The 17994-nt window shown below is 34.8% G+C and overlaps 1 protein-coding gene across 2 annotated transcripts in view; it reads left to right on the top strand.

The window, feature by feature from the left end:
* The window catches only part of LOC150107381 (RNA-binding region-containing protein 3-like), a 168588-nt gene that overhangs the window by 17140 nt on the left and 133454 nt on the right, over window positions 1-17994 (top strand). For both annotated transcript variants that reach the window (XM_090391245.1, XM_090391244.1), the window contains exons 3-4: window positions 3974-4131; window positions 13085-13201. In XM_090391245.1, coding sequence (XP_090247371.1) covers window positions 3974-4131; window positions 13085-13201 — 275 coding nt within the window. The remainder of the gene's footprint in view (window positions 1-3973; window positions 4132-13084; window positions 13202-17994) is intronic.

Below are 17994 nucleotides of genomic sequence, written 5' to 3'. Positions count from 1 at the left end.
TTTCAAATTATAGGCCAGTCTGTGTGTCAGGTGTTGTAGTTAGTGAGGATCAAGATCCAGAATTGGGTTGACCACTGTGGCATTCTCTTTGATGAACAACATGGGAAGGAACATTGGATAAGGGAGATGCATACACAGTGGTATACTTAGATTTTGCAAAGGATTTTGATAGGTTGCAGCATGATAAGTTGATAGTTAAACTGAAATGGATAGAATTGGATAATAGATTATTGCTTTGGATTGAAGATTGCTATTTTTAGTCCAGTGCTATCCAAGTCAAGAGTTTATATTCCAATCCCATATTGTCCAGTTTATGTAACAGCCTTTCATGTGGTAGCCTGCCATATGCTTTAAGAAAATCGAATGGTATCATAGTGTATCCATTCCCTTTATCCAGCTCAGCTGTAATATTCTTATAAAATATGAGTAAATTTCTAAAACATGACCCCCATTAAACTTCTAAACCCATACTGTTCCTTGCAGAGTATAGCTTGTCAACCCATTTCTGTATGTGATTTATTACCAACTTTTCTAAAATCTTCACCACCACCACACAGAGATACTGATAGGTTGGTATTTAGATACATCGATTTTTGAATCAGAATTATTGTATGCAGTGGTGAGCTATGGAAATTTTAACAAAGGGCTCGCATCGTCGAGCAAAAAAAAAAAAAAAAAAAAAAAAAAAAAAACCTTATAATATTTATATTGCGACTTTGTAAAGCTTCTGACAGATATGATAATTCCTGTAGGATATCATCATTAATGCTAGAACTTTTAAAAATTCCAAATTGAGAAGTCGGATTTAAAGGCCCTTATATTTATCATTCGATGCAAAATGCTTGCATAAAGTTGGGTAATTTCTCCACAAAGCAAGAGCCGTTCGTAAACCGCAAGCTACCCATCGTGGTCCAAACACACAGCCGATCTTTAAAATTTCGATACCAAGGTCTCTTTGCAATCGTATTTAATTCTCGTTGATTTTTTGGTGATTGATGATAAAAAGCATATAATTTATCCATAAATATTTCAAAATGATTTATTTTGTTAATGTTTTTTATCAAATCATCTAATGCTAATTGTAAACAATGAGCGCAATGCCAAATCACAACGTTGGGAAATTTTTGTAGAAGTTTGATTGAAACACCTGATTTGTTTCCTAACATTACACTAGCTCCATGAAAACAAAATGCAATGAAATGATTTTTTATATAGTTATCAGAAAATCCATATGAATTTAAAGTAGCAATTATAGTAGCATGTATACATTCCACGGTGGTATTTTCTAGTTCTTCGAGATTATTAAACAAGAAGAACAAGGGACTTGCAAATTTGTGAAAAATTTAACAAAGGGCTCGGGTGAACCCCTTATAGCTCACCACTGATTGTATGTTCCTTCTATTCCTTTTGGTATCATTCCTGAGCTCAGACTCAAGTTATACAAATGTGTCAAAGGCCTAGTCAATTCGGCTGAGCAGTGCAAACAAACTTAACATAAGTGCTGATATTCCATCTTTCCCTATTCCCGAATTATTATCCAGGTTATGCAACAGATCTTCAACATCATGCCTATGCACCTCTATCTATTCATCCAGTGTAAGTAGTATTATGCAGGATATTACGTACTGCATAGTTGACATATCTTAGCACTCATTAATCGAACAATCTGATCAACTTCTGACACTAAAGTACCATCTGCGTTCACTAAAATTATTCTTCATCATTCATTCATTCTCTTATTTGTGGCATAATGCTGAAATTATTTTGGATTGCCTTTAGTCTGCTTAGCCAATTTCTTTTCATGTTCCAATTTAGCTTTCAATCACAATACTAGTAACTTTTCTGGCCTGCACTTTATATATTTTATAATCTCCTCTTCTTATTCTCACGAGATTCCTTCTGCATCATCTGCTTAATAAGGTTGCGCATCCATTTCTCCCTTTCTATTTGTTCTTGAAATTCTAGGTACTGTCCCATTTAAGCACTTTTTTCAAAGATTTTTGCTATCTTTCCCATTCAGTAACTGATATTAGGGGATCAAAGATAGTATTCTCCTGAGTTGGCTATAATTTCTAGTGTGTTACATTTCAGCATGTAACTTGTCTTAAATGGAACATCTATATAATCATATACTTCCTAGGAAAGTACAGCATGATCATCAACTGATGGTAAAATAGTCATATTCTTAATTGAAATACCTTCTGACCCTGTATCAAATCTAACATTCTTTGACCTTGAGTTCCTTCTTTCACATGCTGCTTGAGGGTGTTGTCTCACAACAGCCCACTAAATTTTCCTTCATTCTTAACATGAGATTTCTCTACCAGTCACTGTTTGGATAATTTAAGTCTTCCATAATGATCACTCATTTAGTACTCATCAGGGTAATTTGACAATATATTTCATGATCCCTAGCAGCAATTGCTAGTTCTGTAGCAACACCCCACCATATATTTCATCTGTTAGCCTCCACTTCACACTAGATAGCCTCAAACTCACTGCTACATGGGACGTTATTACCATTATTGCTTTTGTACATTTCTACCTTAATTGGACTCAAGTCATCTGATATCATTAATAGTACTCTCTTTCATCTCCTCTCCTTTCTTTTCTATCATTCCTAAAAATAGTATTCCCATCACACTTTCACCATCTTCATTCTGATAGCCAGGTTTCACTAATGCTGTCAACAATCTTAGGTTGTAGTATATTCCACAGTGCAATGAACTTAATCCCTTTGTTCTTGATACTCCTGGTATTTATGTATAGACATAACATGTTACTACCTGGCATTTTCTTATACTTAAATCTGTAGTCTGCTTGACCCTCTTGGACAACTTTCTCTTTTCCTTCCCATATACACTCAAAAGGTCTGAATCTAAAGTGTGCATTTTCAACCCTTTGCCAGTTGCTTAACTATGCTCAGTACTATTAATATCATGTTTGCATACCATAATTGAACTTTACACTCCACCCATGATTTAGTTTTCATATGAGTGCTAAAAATAAAATACTTGAACAAAGACTGGAGATCACAAATATGAGAGTTTGAAAAAAATTAATGGATTTGAATAGATAGTATCAGTGGCAGTCTAAAACCTAATATCTAGTTAAAAACAGGATCTTAGGAAGGAACTTGACATGTTCTGGATGCCCACTTAAACACAATAGGAGAGGAAAGGTTAGCAAAAACGTGTGTGTGTGTTTGTGTTGCCAAGATGCAAGAACAGATGTAGAGAAATACCAAGATCTAGGTGAATTGATACAGTTAGAAGTGCCTTTGAAGATCAATATATAAGAACTGACAGATAACATTAATTTAGAGGAAGATTGTAGATATGAAGTTAGTGATAATGTGAACTTTCCATGTAGTACTATCATAATATTAGTATGCCCTCTGAAGGAGTATCCCTTATGTTAAATTATATATTTTTGAAAAGCAACTTTCCTGAACAAACATATTTCAGTGGTATAACTACTTTATCGTTATTTACATATTATCCAATGTTTTGGATAATATGCACTATTATCCAAATAGTGCATTTGGATAATATGGTACTATATTATACTGATATTGAACTAGTCTTACTAATATTTTATTCTCCAACTTTTGTGAATCAACTTTATTGTTGTAAGTCATGATAAAAACTGGTTTGGAAACTGTTGCTAAAAATATTTATGCAGTTAACTCCCATTATAGCAAATTCTTGAGGACTACAGGAATAGTCATTATAAGAACAGTTTACTTTATTGAATTTCTTTTGGATACAGCATTGTAACTATGGGGCATTGGTCAGAGCTTTTCAATAAGTTGTTATAGTGATTTTTTGTATTTGTGAATTTGTTATAGTGGTGTTTGTTATGGTGAGAGTCAACTGCAATTAGTACTTAATTTGAATGTACTTATGTTAATTTAAATATATGAATGAGCTTAGTCAAAACCATTGCTTATAAATATATTTCTTTTATATAGAAACATACAGCCTTTGCAACATTTCCTTCAAAAGAAGATGCAGAAAATGCCTTGAAACGTTTACATCAGATGGAAATCTTAAACTGTCGATTGATTGTGGAATATGCTAGATTAAAGCAGCATCAGAAACATATCCCTCATGAATGTGATTTTCCTAAGTAAATTAAGTTTGATCTTTAGTTGATTTAATATATATCCTTAAGTGAGTTTGTTCTTTGGTTGATTTAATATCTATATGAATATATCACGTTTATATTAGATCACAATTTCATCATTATCACAGAATAATTTAGTTATCTTGTTTTTATGGTATAAAATCTATTGCTGTGATGCATAATTTTTCATATAAATTTACTAAATTTCTTAATTTAGTTGATTTAATATATATCCTTAAGTGAGTTTGTTCTTTGGTTGATTTAATATCTATATGAATATATGACGTTTATATTAGATCACAATTTCATCATTATCACAGAATAATTTAGTTATCTTGTTTTTATGGTATAAAATCTATTGCCGTGATGCATAATTTTTCATATACGAGGGTGTCGGAAAAGTTCTTGGCCTAACAATGAAAAAATGAATTTATAATTTCAAAATTATTTTTATTTTTCAACATAATCTCCCTTACGACTAATACATTTATTCCAATGATGCTCCAGTACCATTATCCCATCCATGTAGTGGTTCTCAGTAAGATCTGCAAAATACTCCCTCCACAGCTGCAGTCACCTCTTGATTCGAAGAAACACGCTGACCAGTGAGGAAGAGTTTTAGTTTTGGGAAGAAATAGAAGTCAAAGGGAGCCAAACATGGGGAATAAGATGGATGTTCAAATAATTCATATTGCAGATCCCTTAATTTTCTGATTGCCAAAACACCTTTGTGGACAGGTGCATTGTCCTGATGAAAGATGATTTTTTCTTCTGCAAACCGGGTCTTTTCTCACCAATTTTTTCATCTAGTCTGGTTAAAAGATCAGAATAATATTCCCCCCGTTATTGTTTTACCCTTTTCAAGATAATTAATAAACAAAATGCCTTCAGCATCCGAAAATATCCATGCCATGACCATTCCTGCTGATGGAACCGACTTTGTCTTCTTTGGAACTGAACAGCCGGCTTGTGTCTACTGTTTTGACTGCTGTTTGAATTCTGGTGTGTAATCCAAGTCTCATCCATAGTAATAAATCGATGCACAGAAAATCGGTTTTATTCTTATTAAAACACTCCAAGCACTATTCAGAGATTTTCATATGAGTGCATTTTTGATCTGCTATGAGCAAGTGCAGCACCCATCTTGCGCAAAGCTTTTTCATTTGCAATTCTTCATGCAAAATATATCCTAGATGTTCTTTTAAAATGCCTATAGTCTCAGCAATTTCACTCACTTTGACTTGCTGGTCATCCAATACCATATTGTGCACTTGATCAATGATTTACGGTGTTGTTACACATTTTGGACGTCCCTCATGTGGATCATCTTCAAGGCTGGTATGACCATGTTTAAACTTGGCAGCCAATTTCTTAATTGTCATAAACGAAGGAGAAGAATGCCCATAAACTTTTACGAACTTCAAAGGGATACAGACAACACTTTTGCTTCAGACAGCTGTATAAAACAAACTACTTGATAGAATGACTTGCAATATCACATGGATGCCTATGACAAGTGTACCAACTTTGAAAAAAAAATATTGCCTATAGTGTTGCCATCTATGGTCGAGGCCGAGAACTTCTCAGACCACCCTTGTACACACAATGATTTCATAGTTCATTTTGGACTGTGAAATCATTGTGCAAAGGCCTTTGACAGGATACCACATGGAATTCTAATCAGTAAACTGCAGCACATAGGGATGGATATAGGGTTGTGAAATGGATAGGAGGATGGTTGATGGAGAGATATCAGAGAGTAGTTTATTCAGGAGTAGAGGCCAAAAGATGACCTGTGACTAGTGGTGTGCTGCAGGGTTCTTTTCTTGGACCACTGATATTTAATTTGTTCATTAATGATATAGGAAAGTATTTGAGAGGAACTGTTCAGTTATTTCCTGATGATGCAAAGTTGGGTAGAGCAATAGCGAATACACATGATATCAAAATTTTGCAGGATAATTTGGATAGATTGGCAGACTGGGCTAAGAAGAATGGATATCAGTTTAATGTGGCAAAGTGTAAGGTTATGCATTTTGGAGTTAAAAGATTATCAACAGTGTACCACATTGTTGGAACTGTACTACAGGAAATTGAAGAAGCCAGAGACTTGGGAGTGTTAGTGGATAGAGAGTTAAAGTTTAGGGGGCACATAGCAAAAGTGGCTAAATCAGATCACTTGGTTACTGAAGGAGACTTTGACAAGCAGAGACAAGCAGGTTATTGTTCTTCTTTATTGAGCCTTGATAAGACTCCATCTTGACTACTGTGCACAGATCTGGGTGCCAGGGTTTCTTGGTGATGGGGAGGAAGTAGAGAGGATCCAGAGGTGAGTGACCAATATGGTAGTTGGTCTGTGGAATGAACCTTATGAGAACAGGTTGAAGATTTGTCATCATCATTATCATCATCAAATTCCTGATAAATACCCTCAAGGGGTGCACAGGATATGATAGTACTACATGAAAAATTTACATCATTACTAACTTCCTATCTACAATTTTCCTCCAAATCAGTCTTTTACCTGTCAAGACTCCAATATTCTCAGGTTTTATATTTCTATCTTCTAAGGCACTTTTTACTGTATCAATCCACCTATATTTTGGTGGATTAATACAGTAAAGCTGGATCTTTTCCCTGCTAACTTGGCAGAGAACACTTGTTTTGCTAATCTTTCCTCTCCCATTTTGTTTAAGTGACCATACACCTGAGATTAGCTCTGCTAATGCATTCCTGGATGCTGACAATATCAACTTCTTTCCTAATATCCTCACTTTTAATATGATATTGCCATTGATACCATCTGTTCATCCCCCTAATCTTTCTCAGGACTCTCATATCTGTGGTCTCTAGTCTTTGGTCAAGTGTTCAGTTCCATAAGTTAAAATTGGTTTGTGAATACTGTCTTGTATACAGCTAATTTAGTGTTTTGGCTAATTTCTCTTTTATTCCATATACATTTATTCAGTTGACTTCCTACCATACCAGCTTTGTTGATTCTGTTGTCTATTTCCATATTTAATTTACCATCTTCACTAAAAATTGTGCCTAAGTAGCTGAAATGTTTTACTTGTTCTATAGGTTCTCCATTCACAATGCAGTTGATATTTTCAATGTTTCTGCCTATTTTCATTGTCTTTGTCTTTTTAAAGCTGACCTTCATATCATGTCTATTATAACAGTTATTCAATTTAGTCAGGGAATCTTGCAGACTTGTAGTGGATTTATTTATAACTATAACATCATCTGCATAAAGCAAAGAGCTATGATTAACATTTCCAATTTTGATATCAGGTTTAATACCACTTTCCTTCATAATGTGATCCATTTAATTCATGAATAAGAGAGGGGATTATGTACATCCTTGTCTCACACTAGATTTAACATTAAACCACCTTCCTGTACTTCCTTCAATTCTGCTGACTTACAACTCAAACAAAGACTAAGTATGCCACATTAACACCATATAACTGTAGCATTTCGAATAGCTTCTCTCTTCGCACCTTGTCATATGCCTTTTCCAGATCTAGAAAACTTAACAGATCTTTGTTATATTCCCATGATTTCTCCACTATCTGTCGTAAAGTGAAAATCTGATCCTGACAGCCTCTGTTTGGCCTGAATTCAGCTTGTTCTTCAATAAGCCTCTCTTCCACAATCCTTCTCAACCGTTTCTCATATATCTTACCAGGAAAACTCGGTAATAAAATACCTCTGTAATTCTCACATTCAGTTTTATTTCCCTTTTTATATATGGGTACTATGAGAGCTCTACTCCACTCATCTGCAATTCGTCCCTGTGTCCAGGCCTTCTGAACTATGCAGTGCAGCCACTGCAAGACTTTTATACCTCCATGCTTGAGCATTTCTGGTCGAATATACTACTCCTGCTGCCTTTCCACATTTCAGGCTTTTGATGACTTTTTCTACTTCAAGTATGGATATGTATTCCTGAATGCTTGCCTGGTCAGTGTTTTTTACCACTGTGCTGTCATTATTGCTTGTTTCATTTAGCAGTTTTTCGAAGTAATTACTCCACACTTCAAGGATATCTTTTTCTCCTGTTTTCATGTAACCTTTATCATCTCTAATTCCTTTTACAGCACTCTTTCCTCCATTTCTGAGCTTCTTCAACAACCTCCAGAATATCTTGCCACCTTCTTGATATTTATTTTCTATGTTCTTACCACAAAGTCATCCCATGACTTTTGTTTAGCCAGTTTTACACAGTCTTTCTTACATTGTCTTTGTATTCTCTAAGAGCACAAACTGACTTATTTGCAAGGAACTTTTGATATACTTTCTTCTTTTCCTTCACTGCCTCTTTAACTTCCTGTGTCCTGGAGTTCTGATTTTTCTATTTTTGCAGACAATCTCACCACATGCTTCTTGCTGAATCAATCAGTGTTTTCTTCAGGGCTTGCCACTGAATCTCCTAGGTTTGGTTCCTGTTCTCAAACTCTTTCATTTTTTCTTGAATAATATTTGTGTATTTTAGTCTACAGTTCACATCTGAGAGCTGCTCAACTTTTATTCACTTTAAAATTTTCTTACATGTTCTTCTTTTCAATATGAAATTCAATTTTATCCTGCTCAAGACTAAGTGGTGATCACTTCCAATTTCAAATCCTGTGTACATTCTAGTGTCCTGCACCAGAGAGAAAACTTCACTATCAACAATAATATAGTCAATTGAGACTTTTCTTATTCCTTGCCTGTTCTCTCCATGTGAATTTGTGCACATTTTTATGTTGGAACATTGTGTTAGTAATAACCAGTCCATGTCCTGAGCAGAAATCCAAGAAGTATTTGCCATTATTATTAGCTTTGCTCTTTTCTCCAAATTTTTCCAAAATATTTTTGTATGTCTGACAATCATTTCCTACTCTGCTATTTAGATTCTCCAACAACGACCAACTTTTCCTTTTTCATTGTGTCAGTTTCTTATTCTGACAAAGATTTATGGGTTACAGAAAATGATTGATATGCAGAAAAGGGGTGATATGATTGAGACATTCAAATTACTGAGGGGGTTTTTACAAAATTAATTCAGAGAAAATTTTTCAGAACAGGTGTGTGTGTGTGTGGTGGGAGAATTAGGGGCCATCCATGGAAACTGAGCAAGAGTATAGTTAGCAAGGGTGTTAGAACTAGGTTTTTTACTTGTAAAGTGGTGAATGAGTGGAATAAGCTGCCAGAATCTATTGTGGATGCAATGACTGTGAATGAGTTCAAATCAAAGTATGATAGATACTGCAAATGCTGAATAGTTCTTGACATGATGTTTAGGCCGGGGTAAATGTTGGTCTTGAAATTCATGCTTGCTCTTATTATCATTCAGGGAGTGAGAGGTGTGATTGAAGTCTGATTAGCGGAATGATGAATTACTAAACATTTAAAACTATATATTTAGAAATTTATGTACATTTAATCATGCAAATATAACATTTATTTTACAAATGATATTCTATCTTTTTCAATTTAGCTACTTGAATAAAAATTCTACCCTACAGTTCTTGACATGATGTTTAGGCCGGGGTAAATGTTGGTCTTGAAATTCATGCTTGCTCTTGTTATCATTCAGGGAGTGAGAGGTGTGATTGTGATTGAATTCATAAAAAGTTGGTTGTAACTTAATTTTCTCAAGCAACACGCACGCTTGTAAAGGTTGGCTGGAGCTGCTTTACTGCATATGGCCTGTGTGTTTAAGATGACATGAAGGGAGGGGAAATGGCTATGCACACGCATGAAATCACAGTGCTGTAGCGAGGACCTGGAAGCTCCCACAACCGAGCAAGACAAGGTAGCTTTGACTAGACGAGCAAGCATCGGCCTTCGATACACAACACAAAGTTCAATTATTGCCGCGCAATAATTGAACAATGCTGAATAGTTCTTGACATGATGTTTAGGCCGGGGTAAATGTTGGTCTTGAAATTCATGCTTGCTCTTGTTATCATTCAGGGAGTGAGAGGTGTGATTGAAGTCTGATTAGCGGAATGATGAATTACTAAACATTTAAAACTATATATTTAGAAATTTATGTACATTTAATCATGCAAATATAACATTTATTTTACAAATGATATTCTATCTTTTTCAATTTAGCTACTTGAATAAAAATTCTACCCTACAGTTCTTGACATGATGTTTAGGCCGGGGTAAATGTTGGTCTTGAAATTCATGCTTGCTCTTGTAATCATTCAGGGAGTGAGAGGTGTGATTGTGATTGAATTCATAAAAAGTTGGTTGTAACTTAATTTTCTCAAGCAACACGCACGCTTGTAAAGGTTGGCTGGAGCTGCTTTACTGCATATGGCCTGTGTGTTTAAGATGACATGAAGGGAGGGGAAATGGCTATGCACACGCATGAAATCACAGTGCTGTAGCGAGGACCTGGAAGCTCCCACAACCGAGCAAGACAAGGTAGCTTTGACTAGACGAGCAAGCATCGGCCTTCGATACACAACACAAAGTTCAATTATTGCCGCGCAAGCTTAAGATATCTTCTGTCTAAAAGAATAAAAGCCTAAATGGAATGCTTATAAATGCATGCACTTATTAACAAATAAATATTACTTCTTTCTCAAGCAATGCGCTTGCTCAGCAAGCATAGCAGGCATGGAGAATTCGCTCTGTGTTTAGGGCCTCCCTCAATGAGCTAAGGACTCCTTGGAGTTGCCCGTAATAATAATAATTTTCAGACACCTCTGTTATTTGAAGTTATGGAACATTTCAGGTTTGTTAATAACATAAAAACTGGTGTATATATAGTAAAAAGCGGTATTTCATCATAGCAGTTGATTACAGGTGGTTTGGCAAAACAACGTGAACTCACTGACTTCGAGAGGTGTCATCGTGGACTGTCACATTAGTGGCATGCCCATATGTGCCATTGCCACTCAACTGGAGCATCCAAAATCAACAATTAGCAATGTGATCAACAAATGAAGGCATTCTGGCATCACTAGTGCCATAAAACACTCAGGGTGGCTGCCAGGGACAGGAGGGTGTTAAAATGGGTGGCATGCAAAAACCAGCTACAATCAGCACAGACCATTCATGATGAGTTCCAGAGTGGCAACAATACCATGATGAGCACTAATACTGTATGAAAAGAACTGCATTTACTGGGTTTTCATGGAAGAGCAGCAGCAGCACACAAGCCAAACATCACAACAACGAACAAGGTGATTCATCTGGCCTGGTGCAAAGAGAGGGTGAACTGGACAATTGACCAGTGGAAAATGTTACTCTGGAGCGATGAATCAAGGTTCACCTGTTTCCAGTCTGATGGCAGGATGTGGAAGCAGCTTGGTTAACGCTTGTTCCCACAGTGTGCTGTACCCACAGTAAAATTTGGTGGTGGAGTAATGGTGTGGGGGTGCATTCATCTAAAAATGTTAACGAACTTCTGTTTGAGTCCTCACTTGCACTCCAGACATTTAAAAAAAAAAAAAAAAAAAGGATGGATTATTCAGCTCACATTCATCTAGAAGGACATCAAGGCATATTTTACTTCAAGAGTCTGATAAGTTTGGTTTAGCCAGCCAAGCTTTATCCATTAGGCATAGAATTCATTGGAATAAAAGTTATTTTCTTTTGGATAGATTATATAAAGAAAGTTTTTGAAGCCCACATTCTCATCCAAACTTAAAACAAAAATTGTCTGAAAATTTTCCACTTTTAGAAAGTTATCCTAAGTAACACTCCTAATTTCTCTGTTTCATAAAAGTGTAAAGAGTGGTGTGGAACATTACCTGTGAGGATAGATTGAGGGCGTGTGGACTGCAGAAGTTGATGGGTAGACGAAATAGAGGGGATATGATAGAAACATTTAAGTTATGTAATGGATTTTATAGGATTGATGTAGGGAAAATGTTTCAGCATTTGGCTAGAGGGAGCAGAACAAGAGGTCATCCTGAAGTCGAGTAAAATTGTGGTTGGTAGGGGCATGATGACTAAATTTTTCACTTGGAGAGTTCTGAATGAATGAAATAGGTTGCTGGAGTCAGTTGTTAGCACTTTGTCTGTTAATGGGTTCAAGGAGAGGTATGATAGATTGTGTGAACAATTTGGGTCTCCTATGAGTCTTCAGACTCTATGGAGATGTCTGTACAATAATAATGATTATATATATATATATATATCATCATCATCATCAAATTCCTGCCATGTACCCTCAAGGGGTGTACAGGATATGATAGTACTACATGAAAAAAAATTACATCATTACTAACTTCCTATCTACAATTTTCCTCCAAATCAGTCTGTTACTTGTCAACACTCCAACATTATCAGATCTTACATTTCTGTCGTCTAAAGCACTTTGTACCGTATCAATCCACCTATATCTTAGTCTTCCCTTGGGTCGTTTTGCTGCCAACCTGGCAGAGAACACTTGTTTTGCTAATCTTTCCTCGCCCATTCTGTTTAAGTGACCATACCACCTGAGATTAGCTCTGCTAACGCATTCCTGGATGCTGACAATGTCAAGTTCTTTCCTAATATCCTCGTTTTTAATATGATATTGCCATTGATGCCATCTGTTCACGCCTCTAATCTTTCTCAGGACTCTCATATCTGCGGTCTCTAGTCTTTGGTCAAGTGTTTTACTTCTGACCCAGCTCTCAGATCCATAAGTTAAAACTGGTTTGAACACTGTCTTGTATACAGCTAATTTAGTGTTTCGACTAATTTCTCTCTTATTCCATATGAATTTATTCAATTGACTTCCCACCATACCAGTTTTGCTGATTCTGTTGTCTATTTCTATATTTAATTTGCCATCTTCAGTAAAAATCGTGCCTGAATAGCACGATTGATCGTGCTACTTAGGCATCCCTGTGTTGTGTGTGTGTATTAACATTTTTATATATTTATTTTCATTTTAAATCTATATATTAAAATAAATGAATATATTTGTATTGTCATTAAATTTAAAACTTAAACACAGATTCAAACAAAAAGAAGAAGAAGATGCAATACCAAAATTGGTATCAGAAAAAGAAGAAATGAGGAAAAAGATGGAGGAGTTTTCCAAGCACTTGCATGCAGTTTCTCCATCAGTTGGGTAATTTAAATGTCTATTTTCTTTTGTGATTTTAAGCATGGAAAACTATTAAATTTGTTTAATAAAACTTTGCTGCTTGAAGATTTTCTTGAATACATGATAATAAGATTGCAATGTTTTATCAGTATAGCTATAAATAAATCTTTCATAATAGTCATCAGTTTGATAAAGAGCATTGATCAGTCACTACAGTCACCTCTCCTTATAGTAAATATCATTATAACAAACTGCTGAAAACGTCTAGTCAGTACCAGTACAGTGCTATGTTTAAAGAAATTTACTATAATAAATTATCTGCTATAAAAGACTTCTTTTGATCCCTGAGTTTGCTATAGTGAGAGTCAGCTTTACTATGTTGTAAATTCAGGACTTGAAAAAGCATTCATCGGCCATCTATAATGTGCGAGAATTTTAATTGCCAGTTTTATTTATCTAATGCTGATTATATAGTGTTTTATACCATAATTAGTTTTTTTTTATGTTTTTACATTGCTTATTACATCCATTGTGTGATGCATGTAATGCAGTTGTTACAACAAATGGAACTAAATATCAATACATCAGCAGATTATGTAATGATAAAAATATAGTAACAGAATGATACATAAGGAAAAAATGATTTAATACTTGTTAGCCATTGTCAATACACACAGATGAGAGATAAACAAATGCATAACACTTACAATTCAAGCTTTTGTGACAGTATATGCTGTTAACTATAGGAGAATAACTTCATCTACAACTATTAGAATTCAAAGAAATAAATTTATGAAAACTAATTCATGAAACAAAGGAATGAGGAGTGTTATTTAGGATGACTTCCCAAAATTGGGAAAGTTTAAAACAGTTGTTTTTGTTGAGGTTCAGTCTGTGAACGTGGGCTTCACAACTTTCTTGACATAATAACTTCTATGTAAGACTTTAGTTTTATTCCAGTGAATTCAATGCCTAGTCAATTAATAAGACATAGCTGGCCAAACCAGACTTGTCAGATTCATGAAGTAGAATATAATCTTTGTTCTTCTAGACATATCTGAGCTGAATGATCCATCTTCCCATAATAACAAAGACCACATGAGCATGGGATTCTGTAAACTCCAGAATGAGAAAGAGATGATATTTGTCTTGTGGAGTGTCTAGGAATGAATTTAATTTTCAAGCTGGATGGAAAGAAACTTGTAAGTCTATTTGGCAAAGAAGTTTTGAATTTCTCTCCTACACTCCCTTTATTTATGAATTGCCAGTTCTAAAACTTCTTCTTGAGGATGATTAGGATTGAAGGCCATAATTAGAGTTTTGTTGATTAATTTGGTATTTTATCATTAGAGATGAAAGTTGCTGTGATAAAGAACTAAAGTTTTAATCACACTATATGGGTCATTGATGATGTGAAACAGCATTATTTAACAGTATGAATTGTTTTTCTTATACTGAGAATTGTAGACTGCCATTAGGTGACATGAAAGGAGAACATCCAGAAAACAAAGGCAATTGGTTCCCTTTATTTCAAGGGTAAATTTAATTCTTGGTTGTATTGAATTAATTTTTTCAAGAAATTTTGACAATGTCATCAACATATCATCATCATCCTTTCAGGAATTTAAGCCCAGTGGCCTGTTTTGGTCTCTTTTCCATCCTTGGCCATTCCTGACTTCTATACCTGCAACTGGGTGGTATCAGAGTATTTTTTTTGGGTAGTCTTGAACTGTCCATTCTTTTGATATGTTCAATCCACTTCTTTCAGTATTCATGTGCTTGTTGATATTCATGTCCAATACTGAGTCTATTTTTAGTTCTTTTATGTATTTCTGTGCTTCTTCTTTTCTCCCAGAGATCCCTTTGCTGTTCCTTTGCAGGAATTTCATTTCTCCAGTTTCTATTATTTTTTCTTCTGCAGTTTTTATGGTCCATAATTCAATTCTGTAGAGTAGAGAAGGTCTTGCCAAAACTTTATAAACTCTTATTCTTGTATGCTTTTGAACTTGGTTAGGTATGAAAAATTATTGATCATTCCTGTTATTTTTAGAAAATTGGAAATTTTGATGTCAATACCAGCTTCTTTTGTATATGATACAGCACATCCAAGGTATTTGAAACAGTTAATTTGTTCTAAAATTTTATTTTCAATCATGATTTTACTTCTGATTGGAAAAGGTCCTTTAAAAGTCATGATTTTTGTTTTCTGTTGATATTTGCATTCCAAATTTTTTTGTATTTATGGTTAAGGCGTTTATTAATTTTTGGTGCTCATCTTCACTTCTTGCTATGATTATTTGATCATCTGCAAACAAAAGAGTATTAAGTATAGTTCTGCAATCCAGTTTAAATGCCAGTTTTATATTTTTCTTTCATTTTTTTTACTATTTCATCTATATAGATATTAAATAACAATGGTGACATTGGGCATCCTTGATGGGCCCCCCCCTCTGTTTATTGATTCCAACATATCTGTCATCAATATCTGTACCAGATAGATGAGTTAGGAAAAAAAACACATTAAGAATATGTTGTTCAAATCATTCCACATAATAATTTGTTACAGTTGGGAAATAGGATAAACCAGTTGCTGTTCCTCCTATCTGTTTATAAAGTTTGTTTTGACAAGACAGATTTCAATAAGTTTATAATATCAAGAGGAAAATCTTTTTTCCATAAAAGTGTTTCAAGATATACTGTACATTACTGTAAGAATTTGTGCTTAGGATATTTAAATATCCATGCTTGAATTCATACAGGTGATTTCTAAGTATACAAAAGTAAAATATAAAGTGTCTTGAGAAAGGGAAAAAAAAGGGAAGTATGCTAATATTATCTTTTTAACATACCTTCAGTTTTCCACAAACATGCTAAAAATGTATGTAAATGAATACTAGTGATCTGCTTATGCTTTTATACGAGATTGTGATGATGGAGACAAACATGAGCATTCTCAAAAGATGCAGCCTAACTATTGGCCACAATCAGAAGGCAAGAAGATAATACACAGAGAGAGAGAGAGAGGGGAGAGGAGAAACACACACACAAAGGGAGGGAGGGAGGAAGAGAAGAAAAGAGAGGGGAGGGAAAAAAAAAGGTGAGAACAATGAAGGAATGGCTAAAACTGCTTACGTTGCTCTTTAGCTAATCAGCAAATTCCTAATGAATGTAGCTTTGAGTGATTAAATGGATACTACAATGTAAGAAACAAACTCCTAGAAAAATTCCTTGAACAGTTTCAAAACCTCTTTTGATTTTGTTCTGGTGACAGTTCCTTACCAGCTGTAACTTCTAAGAAAATGCTTATAAAGTCTGCAGGGAACTTTCCAGCAGCTCAGTATTTCCAAAAGTGAAGTGTGTAATCCATACCCCTAGAGATACATGAAAGTTCTTTAGGAAGGAGTATAGGGCAGTTTTTTAAAAATTTTGATTATTTTTTTAAACATTTATATTTTTTTGCCATATTGTTGCAAATGAGTGCGAGTCTATCATCATCATCAAACTCCTGCCATGTACCCTCAAAGGGTGTACAGGATATGATAGTACTACATGAAAAATTTACATTATTACTAACTTCCTATCTACAATTTTCCTCCAAATCAGTCTGTTACTTGTCAAGATGCCAACATTACCAGATCTTATATTTCTATCGTCTAAGGCACTTTGTACCGTATTAATCCACCTATATCTTGGTCTTCCTCTGGGTCATTTTCCTGCCAACTTGGCAGAGAACACTTGTTTTGCTAATCTTTCCTCGCCCATTGAAGAATTAATTTTTCTATAACAAAAAAATCCAAAGAAAGTTTGAAACAAAATATCTCTTGGCACTATCACCCATGCATGTGGATTGTGAAACATTCGTTTCTGACAAGGAATTTAGTTGTTTAACCAGATTTCACCGTACTAACTTCTTCCCAATAAACAGTTTCATTCATTTCATTTAACTTCATTATTGAAAATTTAAATTTCATAATTTTTGTTTCTGTTATATGTATATTTAATTCCTATAACTGAAATGTAATCAGTAAATTAAAAAAAAATGTTTCACATGTTTGTACTTTATTATAACACAAATGTTAAAAATTATAACATCTTCCAAACTGCCTTTGCTTGAGAGGGGATATGCTGGTTTTGCTAAAATTTTAACAGGGTACCCTATACTGGAAGTTTGGGAAACACTGCTCTAGCTTCTGAATGAGTGAACTCTTCCTCATAATAAGCAAAGTATGTATCTAATAGAATTCAGAAATTGTCTTTTACAAGGTAAGACATGCTTTCTTTTTCATAATCAAGTGAAGAACGGATTTTTGAACTAAAAACTTTGAACAGTGATATAAACTGCTTCGAACAGAAACTCAGTTGTTTTAAAAAGGAACAAATCTTACCTAGCTGTAAATGTCACATGACAAATTGGAGATAATTAGCGAGTTTAACAAAGTAAGAATTGGTTCATTAAGAAATAATGTAAATGATATATATACTGCTTGTAAAGAAGTCAACGGACACCATAATGTGAGGAACAAACAGCCATGGCACCTCTTAATAAGTTGTATGCCATCCTTTCACTGCAATGACTGCAGCAATACTAAGGACATATTTTCCACAAGTGTATGATAGTGATCAAAGGGAATTTTGGACCATACTTCCTGCAGGCATGCAATGAGTCCTGAACTGTTGTAGGGCAGATGTCCCTTGACCTCATCTGACACTTCAGTTAACCCTCACAGATGTTTAGTAGAGTTGAGATCGGGACTATGTGGTGACGTTCACTTCCAAAAACTATGCAGTTACAGCATGGCAACTTATGACATGGTGCA

Source organism: Typopeltis vanoorti, chromosome 4 (assembly GCF_054136105.1).
Source record: "Typopeltis vanoorti isolate ZY-2024b chromosome 4, IOZ_Tvanoo_1.0, whole genome shotgun sequence".
NCBI lineage: Eukaryota > Metazoa > Arthropoda > Arachnida > Uropygi > Thelyphonidae > Typopeltis > Typopeltis vanoorti.
The sequence above is the reverse complement of the archived record's forward strand: the minus strand, read 5'-3'. Positions and strand labels throughout refer to the sequence as shown.